The sequence below is a fragment of the Chanodichthys erythropterus genome, chromosome 7 (genome assembly GCF_024489055.1).
Source record: "Chanodichthys erythropterus isolate Z2021 chromosome 7, ASM2448905v1, whole genome shotgun sequence".
In the NCBI taxonomy this organism is placed as follows: domain Eukaryota; kingdom Metazoa; phylum Chordata; class Actinopteri; order Cypriniformes; family Xenocyprididae; genus Chanodichthys; species Chanodichthys erythropterus.
The window spans coordinates 5,162,204-5,177,410 of record NC_090227.1 but is presented as its reverse complement, the minus strand read 5'-3'; the positions used below and the strand labels follow the sequence as shown (position 1 = coordinate 5,177,410).

General features: G+C 34.5%; 1 protein-coding gene across 1 annotated transcript in view; it reads left to right on the top strand.

Annotated features, from left to right (window-relative positions):
* Positions 1 to 15,207, top strand: part of cngb1a (cyclic nucleotide gated channel subunit beta 1a) — a 44,111-nt gene that overhangs the window by 27,302 nt on the left and 1,602 nt on the right. The window contains exons 20-35 of the mRNA XM_067390742.1: positions 559 to 691; positions 2,145 to 2,175; positions 4,565 to 4,655; positions 4,747 to 4,812; positions 4,933 to 5,087; positions 5,191 to 5,403; positions 7,580 to 7,788; positions 8,550 to 8,600; positions 8,706 to 8,792; positions 8,883 to 8,947; positions 9,039 to 9,161; positions 9,253 to 9,394; positions 11,221 to 11,380; positions 11,461 to 11,558; positions 12,560 to 12,643; positions 12,852 to 12,970. Of these exons, the coding sequence (XP_067246843.1) occupies positions 559 to 691; positions 2,145 to 2,175; positions 4,565 to 4,655; positions 4,747 to 4,812; positions 4,933 to 5,087; positions 5,191 to 5,403; positions 7,580 to 7,788; positions 8,550 to 8,600; positions 8,706 to 8,792; positions 8,883 to 8,947; positions 9,039 to 9,161; positions 9,253 to 9,394; positions 11,221 to 11,380; positions 11,461 to 11,558; positions 12,560 to 12,643; positions 12,852 to 12,970 (1,827 nt within the window). The remainder of the gene's footprint in view (positions 1 to 558; positions 692 to 2,144; positions 2,176 to 4,564; positions 4,656 to 4,746; positions 4,813 to 4,932; positions 5,088 to 5,190; positions 5,404 to 7,579; positions 7,789 to 8,549; positions 8,601 to 8,705; positions 8,793 to 8,882; positions 8,948 to 9,038; positions 9,162 to 9,252; positions 9,395 to 11,220; positions 11,381 to 11,460; positions 11,559 to 12,559; positions 12,644 to 12,851; positions 12,971 to 15,207) is intronic.

Below are 15,207 nucleotides of genomic sequence, written 5' to 3'. Positions count from 1 at the left end.
AGAATTGTGATATAAACTAGAAATTGTGAGAAATAAAGTCAGAATTGTGTTTATTTATAAAGTCCGAATTGCAAGGTTTAAACTAGCAATTGCAAAAAATTGTATTCCTTTGCAGAAACAAGCTTCCATACCACACCGAACACTGAACCAGCTCTAACCAGCCTAATCTAGCATGGACTTGCATTAAAATTGGTTTGAGCGTGATCAGCTTGCTCTCTTTTTTTGTTGAAATTCAACATACATTTACAGTAGTCCATCTTGATAGCTGCATCTAATATAGCATTGATAGTAATGTTGCTATTTCATTAACTGTAATCTCTTTGAAAGACCAGAAATACCATCATATATTCACTTTCACTGCAGCTGGAACTAAAAACATTCTGTTACAAATGAGATTGTCCAACAGAATGGTTGATTTTCATAATCCAATCTTATCAGCTCTTTTGAGTTTCATCTGGTAAACCGCTACAGATCTGATTAGCGGCTCACCAGTCTCTGAACGTTTGTGATGGACTGGTTGTGTTGCCATGACTAGACTCCAGCTCAAACCCTTTTCAGGAGCCTGATGGACATCTGCCCGGCGGAGCCGTCGCCGCACGAGTCTGAGGTTTCAGATCACCCACCCCAAAGTCCACCGCCTGTGACCACTCAGCCTGAGCGCTCCACATCATTACCTCCTGATGCTGACCAGGTAACATCGCTTAAAACATTTTAGCACACTACCATTCGAAAGTTTGGGAAGACATTTTTATGTTTTTGATATTTCTTTTAAACCAAGGCAACATTTAATCAAAAACCTTTAATTGAAAACAGCCATACCATATGTTCCTTTTTTTTTTTTTGCAATTTATATTCCAAAGTGATTTATATAACGTAATTAGTGGCAAGCACAAAGTTTTGGAATCGTACCGAATGAGAGAAGTAGCCAAATGTAGTTATACAGCTTATTTAGTTTTAATTTTGCTTTAAATTCGTTTAGCCTTCACAATATATGTTGTTGTTTATAATGAATGCAGCTGTAGCTTATGTTTGTCTTATACTAGATTTTTTCATTCCTGTTCTGAATACTATTAACTTTAAAGGATTTGTGGTGGAGTGAGTGATGTCTTTATAATGTTTGTTGAAGTTTAGTTTTATTTACCAGTATTTACATTATTTCTGAATGTCAAAATAAAATGTGACATATACACAGATGCAACTTATCTGTGTTTAATTTTTATTTATTTATATTTTTTCAATACTGCCTTTTTGTCATGGTGCAACTTATTTTCTGGAAAATATAGTAATGTAATGTTTGAAATTGTTGTTTTATTGTGTCATTTTTACTTGTGATAGCAAAACAATTACATTTACATGTATGCATTTTTCAGACTTACATTGCATTAATGCATTCAAGGTACAGTACCTGTACCTTTTTATCAGTTCATGCATTTCCTGTAAATCGAGCCCATGGCCTTGGCATTGGTAATGCCATGCTTGAGCTCCAGGAATGCAATTATGAAAATACCTACACATACCATGTCCAAAATACAATCTCATGATAATTCATATCTATTCACATTTTGGCACATTTTGGCTAATTTTAATGAATTCCTATAATCTTATTAGTACATGTTTGTACGATCTGTTTACACCACAGTAATGGTCATGTAAAGGTAAGGTTAAGGGTGCTTACATTTTCTAAAAATCATATGTTTTTGTACAATTCACATCATATGAATTCACATGAAATCGGCGGTAATGAGAAATCACTGTAATGTGCTTGTTTTGGTATTGTAAAAAACTTTGAATGGGATGAATAAATGAATAAGATGTTTATAAAATGACAGAATGCACAAGGCCTTGTCAAATGTATGGAAACGACTGATAAAGTCTGAATTGCAAGATATATGCCCAGTTTCACAGACAAGGATCTTAAAATATGTCATTAATATATAAGTAAATAGTCATTTGTATACAGTATAAATATTTACTGTATTTTTTTCAATCAATTAAATGCAGTCTTGGAAAAAGTATTTTACTTTCAGAAATATAAAAATTAAATTGTGATTCTTTTGAATTGCAGCTATATATATTTAGAATTGGTCATATTTGTCTCTGCTGTCTTATGCATGTTCGATTGTATTAATCTTCTGTTGTTACAGGAAGAGGAACCTCCTGAAGAAGAATGTGGAGGTCAGTGTGAACATCATTAATATATACAAGCAGTGTTGTCTGTAATGCATTACTAAGTAATTAATTACAGTAATACTCTTATTTTTTCTGTAATTTGCAGTTACTTCTGATGTAATTGCATTAAATACTGTTTAACAATTCTATATAAAACAATGGTGGATTTAACACCAAAATTTAACGTCTAATGATAAAATACTTTGGTCAGATCAAGAATCATTTCTGCAATTTTATATTATTTATTATTCATCTATCCTTGTATTGTTCTTCAACTGGTCGAGGTTGATATGGGATTCAGAAAGTAATTAGTAATAAGAAATAGTAAAAATTAGTAAAAAAAAAAAATACTTTTTAAAGAGATTAATTAGTACAGTAATCTAATTACACTGTTGAAGATGTAATTAGTAGCTAGTAATTAATTACTTTTTAGACTAACTTAACCCAGCACTGTATACAAGCATGTGCAGTATAAACCCAACATATAGGTCTAGCAGCAAATGAGCTCAAATAGATAAAGAAAGTCCTGTTGATTTCATGAAGCTTCAGTCCTGCAGATCTAATCATCTGAACATTACTGTAACTGTTGAGATCCAGTTTGATCATAACCAATGAAAGGTATTGTGAACGTCCAGTAATTTAACTGGTCTACCTATCTGCAGTGCCCGCTAGCTGTACTGGCGTAAAGAGCTGGGCTCTTCGCATCCCTCATGCTTCTGCATGTCTGAGCAGCTTGCATCTGCTGAAAAACAGTGTTCCCTTGCCCACGATGCCCTCTGATGTTCTGCTGCTGTACCAGGAGATATCCCAGCTTCCAAAACATGCCAACCAGTGCTTCCAGAATGTTCTCCATCGCCTCAACATCCTCAAGCCCATGTAGAACGCCTCAGCAGCAGCATGTAGTCTTTGAGTTAGAATCTGTAGCTAGTGGATTTACTTCTTAAAATACCTACTGTCATCCCATGCTAAAGTGCCCTAAAATCCAGATCATCCCATAGACATGGTTTCGAAGTGCCAGAAAGACACCAAAACTTCAACAATCACTCAGGTGAACTGACTGTGCTAGATAGTGCTGTGCTGTGCTGTGCTGTGCTGTGCTGTGCCAGTGATTTTTGATAATAAGAACCACTGTTACTGTTTGTGAAACTGACATTGAACCTCAAATCTTGTAGCTTATTGAGGAGAAGTGTGCTGTTACTTGTATGTATGTTTTCGGCTGGTGGGCGATAAAATCAGTGAAAAACCCATAGATTATATTGACAGTGTTCAGGCTCTGTAAAAAAAGTCCCCAAGGGTACTTAAAAAGTCTAAAATGATAAGTTTTATGAAATTTAAGGTCGCTCATCTTTTTGATATACATTTCAAAATAAGAGTCCTGATATATTTCGTGCTTGTCTATAATTTAAAGTCCCGCATTGTTTAACATTTTTTGCAAGGTTTAAACTGGCAACATTTTTTTCTCTTTATTTTTGCTATTTTGGTAATTTTATACAAATAACTGTATCTGACATATAATTCAGCGTAAACTCTTGTAGATGAATGAACAAAACACTAAACTTGGTATAGGTATTTATCTGACAAAATTATTTGGCAAAAAAAAAGGGCAAACTACAGCTACAAGTTTTATTTTACTACGCAAAAAAAATGAATAAAAAAAACAAAAAGCTTACAGGAGAAAGCACACATTGACTACAACATAATTATTTATTAATATTTCGTTAGTTCTCACTTGTTTTTGCATGCGTTCATAATTTCTTTGTATGACAGCCTGGCCAAACATTATGTCTGCACAATTTGGAATGTTTCATTGCAACAAACAACTATGCAATATGCTTACAAAATCTTTAACACATTTTTGTAATAATATTTGAAATATAGTTTTAAATTTTCCCAGGCTGGACATCTCTTCTGCGCACTACTGTATATATATATTGTCTAGTAGGCCTCTAAGTATTTACATAATTAATAAATAATTTTACCTTATTTAACCTAGAGATATTTACTAAGTCATTTTGCTTGTAAATATATCTTTGTATCCCTTTATTAAGGAGAAAGACATTATTTGATAAATTTTCATTGTGCCCCTAAAGATTTTAATGCACTCTTACATTTTTCAACTTAGGAACAAATGTAAAGCTATTGAAAAAACTGTCAGTCAGCTTCAACATTGTGATTGCAAATTCAGTTATAAAAATGTAGTTTGTTTTGTATTCATTTTTCTATTTTAAAGAATGTGAATATTCTACTCAGTGATTCAGTGCTGTGGTTATTTTTATAATTTTTTGTTTCTTTGTGGAGTATCTGGTCATAGTTTTTTGTTCATCTCTAAATGTCCATTTCACATGCATAAATAATGTTTTTTTTAAGATTGAAATTCCATTGTGTGTGCTCTCAGAAAGCAGCCATGTGAAGACCGTTCCCAAAATCATCGTCGCACCAGAGTCAGACTCGATGACCCTCATTGTTCCAAATCTGATGGCCCCCAGGTTAGTGTTTCACCATCAGATGTAGTTTTGTAAACTTTGGCTGCTATAGCAAAGACTGCAATTTTCCATACTGTATGTTGTTGTTCAATAGCATGCAGACAGCTCCTGGTGAGGAAGTTGAGGATCCAAACATGACTGATCTACTCAATGTGGGCGAGTGAGTCTTTAGAAAGCCAATTTTTTTTTGGTCACAAAACCCTTGCTTAGACTCAAAAAAACGAATTTCATTGATGAACTTGATGTGACATGACTTTCTCTAATATGTCATTTCCTGTAGAGGCCTTGAGCGGCCCATGTCTGCGGCCAGTCAAACAAGTATAGTTGTGAATGAGCGACTGCAGGAGCTAGTCAAGCTGTTTAAGGGGCGAACAGAGCGTGTAAGAGAGAAACTGACTGATCCAGATGATTCTGATGAGGAAAGTCCTTCGGCATGTGAGTAGAATTGGATTTACACTTTATTTTACTGTATTAGATCAGTAATGTAAGGTCAAGGATATATACTGTAGTTCCTTTACCATTGATATTTGAACCCTAGCTCCAGCCAAAAAGCCTGCCGAAGCCCCCCCTCCTCCACCACCTCCACAAGAGGAAAAGAAAGACGCTGAAGAGGCAGCTGAAGAGGAGGAGAAAATCTATGAGTTTATGGGATACAAGTTCCCAGTTCCTCAGTTGAAAATGCCCCAGATGCCTGATTGGCTGAGAGCTATAATGGAGTACCGTTTCCCGTCCAGCATTGATCCCTACACAGGTGAGATCTGCAACCAGCTCTGTGGAACACAATGGGCCATTGTTATAATAATTAACATAGAAATAAACTACCTTATTTATGCGTTATATGATGAGAACTTTTTTTTGTGGAAAATGGTCAATAAACTAAGTTATGACAACAAAAAAAAAAAAACCTTTACTAATAGCCTGTGTAAAAGAAGTAGACTCTAAAAAGAGTACTTATTATGGCAATAATATACTTAAGTGTGATCTTTATGTAATGTTTTCAGACACTTACAGTAATTGTATGTCATTTACAATTAAATGAAAATGTATTATAGTTTAAATTTATATTAAATGCAATTAGTTGAACTTAAGAGCACTTTTTTGACCCACTTAAGCAGGGCTTAAGTACATCTTTATATGTAATTTCTTACTTATAATTACTACTGTCTTTGAAATGTTGTTATTTTGTACTGGCGAATGTACTGACAAGCATTTATGGTAAAGCCAATTCTATTGAACTTTGTATGTCATTAATTTGTAATTACACATTTGTAATGATAAAGTTAAAAATATAGCTGCAAGCAGCAATTATCGGGGTTCAAACACATTAAGGCCTTTAAGCACATGCAAAAAAAGGTATTATATTTTCATTGGCAAGCCTGTAACCATCTCAATCATAGATAGAAAAGGCCATTTACAGCAAATAGGAGCAATTTACCATAGGAAATATATAGTTTTTAAAGCTTTTTAACATTTATTGAGGCTGGACTAGGACTAGTTCCCCAAAGTTGGTTTTTATAATAATCTCCAATATTTATAAAAACAATTCGACGGACAGCACCGGTCCTAGAGGCAAAGTTGTTCAGAATGAGGAGTTGTGGTACAACTACCATGTGGTAAGAATGTCATGGGCATGTGCGAAAAATCGAAAAACGCGAAGGCACACCCGGTGGCCGATTTCTTTCAAATTTCTCACAGGTCTTTAGGGCCGTGAGTCAAACAAGCCCCGCGAGTTTCGTTCTGATTGGCCGCTGTTAACCTTGTCTGATCAAACTTCTTTGGCCGATGGCTGACATGTTTTCAAGATCAACGTCAGTGTCCTCATAGACAGTCATGGCACCTTGGACAAAGACACTGCATGCCAATTTTCCTGTTTTCATGTTTTTGGCTGTTATAGCACCACCAAGTGGCCAGTTGCCATGTCCTTTTAAATGCGACCACACAATGAGCTCTTACATAGGTGTGCTGAGATTGGTGAAAATATCCCATTCCATTCGCAAGTTGTATTCATTTTAGTGAAAGTGGCTCCACCCACTTCAAACATTTTGGTGGCCCTTAAGGACCGTGAATAAGAATTTCAACAATTTTTTTGATAATTATTGACAATCAGACTCCGGAGAATCTCACTGCACTGGTTTGGTTCATCCGTCTAATGCAGATGTTTTATATGGAAGCCCATTTCCACTAAATAAAAAAATAAAAACAGCAATTGCGACTTTTTAATCACGGAATTCTGACATTTTTTCTTGCAATTCTGACTTTATAACTTGCAATTGTGAGAAAATATTTATGAATTCTGAGATATAAACTCGCAATCGCAGTTTATATCTCAGAATTGTGACTTTTTATCACTCAATTGCAAGTTTATATCTCGTGATTCTGACTTTATATCACGCAATTGCGAGTTTATATCTCGCGATTCTGACTTTATATCTCAGAATTGTGACTTTATAACTTGCAGTTGTGAGAAAAAATTGCAAGATAAAAAGTCAAAATTCTGAGATAAGTTGCAATTACTGTTTTTATTTAGTGACAGAAATGGGCTTCCATTGTTTTAACTCTAAGCATCTTGCACAAATATATCTTAAAATATGTCAGTGCCGTAGTTTTGTCTCAAGATGCATACCAGGAATTTTTTTCCAAGGCATGTTTATAAAAGCTACTTAATTGTCCTAATTTAATTAAAGCCTAAAGTGTGCTAAGAAATATTCAAGAAAATGTACACTTAAGTGGACTTTTATTTCAGTAATACTATATTTTCTGCAAGTACTGTTTTTTCACATTCAGTAAAATGAAGCACACTTCTTTTTCTCAAGGGATATTATAAGTGGACTTAGAATTATAAAAAAATATTAGAAATGTACTGTATGATATGATCTCTTGAAAATGTCATTCTGAAGGTGCAACTATGCTGATTGATTCTTTCACAGATTTGACCTACGTGGTGTGGCTGTTCTTTGTGACATTTGCGTGGAACTGGAATGTTTGGCTGATCCCTGTGCGCTGCACTTTCCCGTATCAGACCCCTGAAAACGTTCACTGGTGGCTGCTGATGGACTACCTCTGTGACACCATTTACATTCTTGACATCCTGGTCTTTCAGCCCAGACTGCAGTTTGTGAGAGGAGGAGACGTTGTGGTGAGCAAGAGCAGCCTAAGTCCAATATTGTGTGACAACCAGAAAGTGTTGTGTTTTGAACAGCATTTCTACTGTTTAATATGCTTGTTTCCGCCACAGAATTAAAAAATATAAAATGTAATTGCAACTTTTTATCTACCCATATTTTGCCTTTTTTCTCGCAATTGCGTGTTTATATCTCACAATTCAATTCAACACTTTTTCTCAGAATTATAACTCGCAATTCAAACTTTATATTTTTATATAGAGTTTATATCTTACAATTTTGAAAAAGAAAGTCAATTGTGGGACATAAACTTGAAATTGCAAGTTATAAAGTCGCAATTTTGGGAAAAAAGTCAGACTTTTTTCTCAGAATTGCAAGTTATATCTCATAATTCTGAAAAAAGTTGGTATTGTGAGATATAAACTTAATAAAATTTCTCAGAATTGCAACTTTATATCACACAATTCAGATTTGCTATGTTATGTCTCACAATTCTGAGGAAAAAAGTCAGAATTGTGAGATAAAAAGTCGCAGTTACCTTCTTTATTTTTTTATTCAGTGGTGGAAGCTTCCATAGTTTAATTGTTTCAACCTAACTAATTTCTTTTTGTGAATTGTTTTACTTGAAATTGTGCTTACACTGTCTTTATTTAAAAATAAACATCACTAGGTTCAATATTTTGTTGTCTAATGCAATGATATTCATAGACCACTGCTTCTTTTACTTTGTTGATGTCTATTGATGTTAGCCTATTTTATGTTTTGTCTTTCTAAGTGTGACAAAAAAGACATGAGAGAGAACTACTTGCAAACAGAGCGATTTAAGGTAAAACTCTTTGTTTTCTACTAAATCTATGCATTGACACTGAACAAATAACTTCAGTGTTATTAAAACAGCATCCTAACCTTCAGTGCATGCTGGATGTTTCAGATGGATGTGATCAGTCTCTTTCCACTGGATGTCCTGTACGTCTTCACAGGTGTCAAATCACTCTGGCGGTTTCCTCGCCTTCTAAAGGTAAAAAAAAATCATGCCGTCCCTTATGTCTTCCCACTGTCACACACAAATATCCCTAAAACTCACACTTATTCTGTGCCCTTTTTGCAGTACAATGCATTCTTTGAGTTTAATGATCGTCTGGAGGCTGTGATGAGCAAAGCATACATTTACAGGTAAGACCAGAGGCCACAACTAGAGGTCACCATAACACAAAAGCAAATATCTTTTAAAAGAAATGATTCACTCACTGCCATGTGATTCCAGGGTGATCCGGACGAGTGCGTACTTGCTGTACTCTCTGCACTGTAATGCTTGTATTTTCTATTGGGGTTCTGACTATGAAGGATTGGGTTCTACTAAATGGGTCTATAATGGCAAAGGAAACAGGTGAACTTATCCATCTCGATGCGTTACTGAGTGGTATGTTGTGCACAGTGTAGGTAATGCAATATAACGAGTCTGTGTTTGTGTCCTACAGTTATATTCGCTGCTACTACTTTGCTGTGAAGACTCTGATCACCATCGGAGGTTTGCCTGATCCCACCACTGTCTTTGAAATCGTCTTCCAACTGGTCAACTACTTCGTGGGAGTCTTTGCTTTCTCCATCATGATCGGTCAGGTGGGAGACATACATGACAGAACTTCTGGGTGAATCTCATTTATTATCAAAAACATGCCAAGGTCATAATGTAATGACGTGCACAACGAAGGAGTAGAGAAACAAAAACAGTCTTTAATCAGTAAATACACATTAGGAGATAGCTGGAGAAACAATAAACACAACCACTTCTAACATAGACAATACCAGACAATGAGACACAGGAAACTGAGGGCTTAAATACACAGAGGATGATTGACTGAAACAGAACAGGTGTTAACTAATTAACAATCAAGGAGATTAACTAGGAAAACGGAAACACAAAGCATGTGACAATATTTCACCCAAAAGTCAAAAGAAAGAACAAAGAAATTATATTTTTATTCTGCATAGAGAATGTAAGACTCATTTTAAAGTAAAATTATTTTCATTATTTTCACAATTACCCAATTCTTTAAAAAAAATCTCATCTTTAATACAAAAAAATGCATTTTTTTTTCAAGAATTTATACTTCATGTTCAGTTATTATAGTTAACTCAAACTAAAACCATAATAATAATTTTAAAAAAAAACCTTTCGTTACTTGAAATAAAACTTTAACTGAAATAAAATAAAATACTAAAATTCAAGTGAAATTTCAGCTAGTTGCCTAGGCAGCATTTCTCATTTTCATTTAGTAAAAATGATGTACTAAAATATCTAAAACTAAAACTGAAATAAAAAATTAATAAAAAACAATATAGACAGTATTACAAAAAAACAAGATGAAAAATTTAAATATAAAAATATAATAATTAAAACTCAAAATAATAAAATCCAAAATAATAAAAACTATTTAATAGTATTTTAGTGATACTAAAAATAACTCTATATCTAATAATATAATGATAATAATAATAATATTTATATTAATATTATTATTATAATACGGAGAATCACTAATAATGGAAATTGTAAAAATAAATAAATAAATACAATCGTCCAGATAGATTTTGGTAAATAAGAATCTTTATATATATATATATATATATATATATATATATATATATATATATATATATATATATATATATATATATATATATATATATATATATATATATATATATATGTTTGCACACATTACTATTTTTAATGTTTTTAAAGAAGTATCTTATGCTCATCAAGCCTGCATTTATTTTATCAAAAATACAGGGGGAAAAAAATTTAATATTGCTAAAAATTATTAAAAATGTATATTTATACAAATTTATAATACTTTACATTTTATTTTTGTGATGCATAACTGAATTTTCATCAGCCATTACTCCAGTTTTCAAAGTCATGTGATCCTTCAGAAATCATTGTAATATGCTGATTTATTATTATCAATGTTGGAAACAGTTGTGCTGTTTAACATTTTTAGAACCTGTGATTTTTTTTCAGAATTCTTTAATGTTTAAAATGTTTAATGTTTTTTAATTTAAAGTTAAAAAAAAGAAAAAAAAAAGAAAAAAAGAACAGCATTTATATAAAATAGAAATATTTTGAAACAATATACACTACTGTTCAAAAGTTTGGCGTAAGTATTTTATTTTTATTTTTTTTTTTTTGAAAGAAATTAACACTTTTATTCAGCAAGGATGTGTTATATTGATATAAAGTGATAGTAAAGACTTATATTGTTAGAAAAGATTTCTATTTTACATCCTAGACATGTTTTCATGAAATTCACCTTCAAGTTTAATATGGCTGTTTTTCATATCACCAACAGAAAGCTCAAAATCATGTGTATGTCACTTTAAAAAAGATCAAATCATAAAACTCCATGCAACGTTTTTCCTCTGTGCTTTGTGTGTACGCATAGATGAGAGACGTAGTTGGAGCCGCCACAGCAGGTGAGGCCTACTACAGACACTGTGTGGACAGCACCGTCAAATACATGACCTCCTACAGGATCCCCCGCGAGGTCCAGAACCGAGTGAAGACCTGGTACGACTATACCTGGAAGTCGCAAGGCATGCTGGGTAAGCAGAATCCGATTGCACTAGACGTTTACATGTGTCAAGTATATTTTGGCTGTGTTTTATGGTCCATTTGTCTTCAGATGAACAGGAGTTACTTATACAGCTGCCAGATAAGATGCGTCTGGACATCGCAGCAGACGTAAACTACAGCATTGTCAGTAAAGTGGCGCTCTTTCAGGTGAGTATCTATTACCTCTTTCACTCTTCTCTTTCTTTCATGAAAACACACAGAATAAAAAAATTCTGACTTAGTGCCGCTGGAAAAACAGATCATTCCAGTTTAAATTGGTCAAGCTGGTTTGTTGCTGGTCCAAAGTAGTCTACTAGCTCTAACCAGCTTGACCAAGATGATTACTAGGTGGAAACAAGTTTCACTGACTGGTTGTCCAGCTGACTAACCATGTACACCAGCTTGAACCAGCTAATGACCATAAATAGACTAAATACAAATGTACCAGATTTTAGCTGGATTTTCTAGCAGGGTCCATAGATCTACATTCAACTTGAAATCAAATTGACTCTATTTACTAGTGGTGTAAATCAGACGTTTCATCATAATACATTCTGACATTGATTCTCTTACCCACCCATGCATTATTGATCAGAACATGTCGTGATACGATTACAATTTGATTATATTCAGGGGTCTGCGATCAATATTACCATATTATGTGCCTATTTTACACAACCAGTTACATTTTTATTAACTCACAAATGCAACCAAAATGACATGAACATTTAATGGAACTCTCTGAACATTGCACTATCCCAGTTGGGACATCCACAATAAAAAATACACTTTAGTTTTTTTAATTATATACTACAAAAAAAGAAAAAATCAAAATACCAGATAATATTAATTAATATTATTTATATAGGCAACTTTCTATTAACAACACTTTCTATTGTTTCAACCCATGTTTTGGTCAAATATGGGCAAACCCAAATGTTGGTTTAAAATTTTTAATTACATTTTTCAACCCAACAGATAGGTTTGTCCATATTTGACTCAAACATGGTTTGAAACAACCCATCATTTTTTACAGTGAACTTTTCATGTGCTGTTATTTTTCACCTCCTCCTCTCCAAACATCTGTCATCTAGAGATCACTTCTCACCATCCAATCAGTTCCCAATGGATTAACTCATTTTGTTTCTCTTTGAATGGGTTCTTTCCAGGGATGTGACAGACAGATGATATTTGACATGCTCAACAGGCTGAAATCTGTGGTGTACCTTCCAGGAGACTCTGTTTGTAAAAAAGTAAGCAGTACACCACCTTTTTGTGATTTACTCTATGTGCTTTACTACTGGCTTGCAAAAACAGTTTAAAACCTCAATAATCTCAGTATATGGGCAGTATATTTGAAGGTTGTCTTTGTAAAAGTCACATCAAACAGCCACCATGAAAGAGCCTTTTATCTGTTAGCATTTTGAACTGACTCTTGTCCCGCTCGGCTCTGGCGGTCAGGGTGAGATCGGCCGAGAGATGTACATCATCAAAGCTGGGGAGGTGCAGGTGGTTGGAGGGCCTGATGGGAAGACGGTGTTTGTGACTCTTAGAGCTGGTTCTGTGTTTGGGGAAATTAGGTGAGTAATGATCATTATTGGAGACCATGTATATCTCTTTGGATACAGTTTAGGCAGAACTTGAATAGTACTGATCAGTTCTGTTTATATTATTGCCAGCTCTCAGAATACTGTGTTGCACAATGCAATTCACTCATCCATATTAAAGGTAGTTCACCCAAAACTGCCTTATTTGTAATTTAAATCTTTGTTTAAAACTCTTTTTGATTATTATATCTAAAAAATTAATAGCAATTGAATTTAATAGATTGGACTCTGTTGTTAACTTTAAACTTTTATATTATAGTAATGTACCAACTGACAGGGTTCCCTGCTGTATAATTTAAAGCTATAGTTTAGATTTTTTCCTTAAGTAAAACTGACATATATCCAAGTGATTCTATGTTGAATCAAATCAAAATCAGAATGCAAACAAATCAAGAAGCGCGTCTCAATTTGCGTACTTATGCACTATTCTATGACGTTTTTTAGTATAAATAGTGCAAGTAGTGTGTTCACACTGAAAATTGCACATAGAAAAAGTGCACTTTAAATACCCGGATGATGCCCTTAAAGGGATAGTTCACCCAAAAATGAAAATTTGATGTTTATCTGCTTACCCCCAGTGCATCCAAGATGCAGGTGACTTTCTTTCTTCAGTTGAATGCAAATTATGATTTTTAACTGCAACCGCTGCCGTCTGTCAGTCAAATAATAGCAGTAGATGGGAACTTCAACTATAACAGTAAATAAAACTTGCTTAGACAAATCAAAATTAAAACCTGCAGCTCGTGACGACACATTGATGTCCTAAGACACGAAACGATCGGTTTGTGCGAGAAACCGAACAGTATTTATATAATTTTTACCTCTAATACACCACTATGTCCAACTTCGTTCAGCTTCCTGTTAGTCAATGTGCCGTCACGAGCCGCAGGGTTTCATTTGGATTTGTCTATGGAAGTTTTTTCGACTCTTATTGTTCAAGTTCCCAATCACTCCTATTATTTGACTGACAGACGGCAGCGGTTGCAGTTAAAAATCATAATTTGCGTTCGACTGAAGAAAAAAAAGTCATCTATATCTTGGATGCGCTGGGGGTAAGCAGATAAACATCAAATTTTCATTTTTGGGTGAACTATCCCTTTAATTAACAGAAAAAGCAAAGTGTGGAATGTTGGATACTTCATGCACTCAACTGTCGCAGCTTTAAAGGGGACCTATAATGCCCCTTTTACAAGATGTAATATAAGTCTCTGGTGTCCCCAGAATGTGTCTGTGAAGTTTCAGCTCAAAATACCCCACAGATCATTTATTATAGCTTGTTAAATTTGCCCCTATTTGGGTGTGAGCAAAAACACACAGATTTTGTGTGTGTCCCTTTAAATGCAAATGAGCTGCTGCTCCCTGCCTGCTTTCCAGAAGAGGGCGGAGCTTTAACAGCTCGTGCTTTGGTTGCTCAACAACAACAAAGCTGGAGAATCTCACGCAGCCAAAATGAGGATTGTCAGTAACGGTGTTCAGCCTTACATTGTTCAAACCGGAGTCGATACTGATGGAGAGACTCAGGAAGAAGTTACAACTTTTATGATTTTTCTGAATGGTTCATGGATAAATTTATGTAGTTGCTGTGGAGTTGATTCAACTCATCCACTAGCATGTGTCGTCATGTTAATCTTTTGTGCAAATCCAGTGTTGAATTGACCCTCATTTGTGAAGCAGTCCGGCGTAAAATGACGGCATGACAACAACACTCTACTACAACAACTCTTCCTCTTTACTAAAGCAGCCCGACATGGCCTCACCCCTTTGTTGTGTGTTCTCGGGGGCGGGGTTTATGTAAATTCATTCAGGAAGAAGTTCATTGTAGTCCCTACCAGACATTTGTTGTAGTCCTTAAACGGAGAATTCTTTAAAAGAAAATAACTCCCTTGGCATTGAACTTTGAGCATCATAACTTTGCAGATGTTGTTTATGCTCAAACAGCAACATTACACACTAACTAAAGTTAAAAATGTGAAATAATAATCAACCACCCCTTTAATTACGTAGCAGAGGGGGAGGGGCTATCAGACTGCGACAGTAACCTTATAAATAACCTTATAAAATTCATACACTACACGGATGAGTGCATAGTGCATAAGTACATAGTGTATAGTGCATCATTTGGGCCGCAACTAAGAGCTTATGAATCATAATCAAATCATGAAATCTGTGTCAATACCCAGCTCTATGATGAAGGCCGGCAGTGTGACATT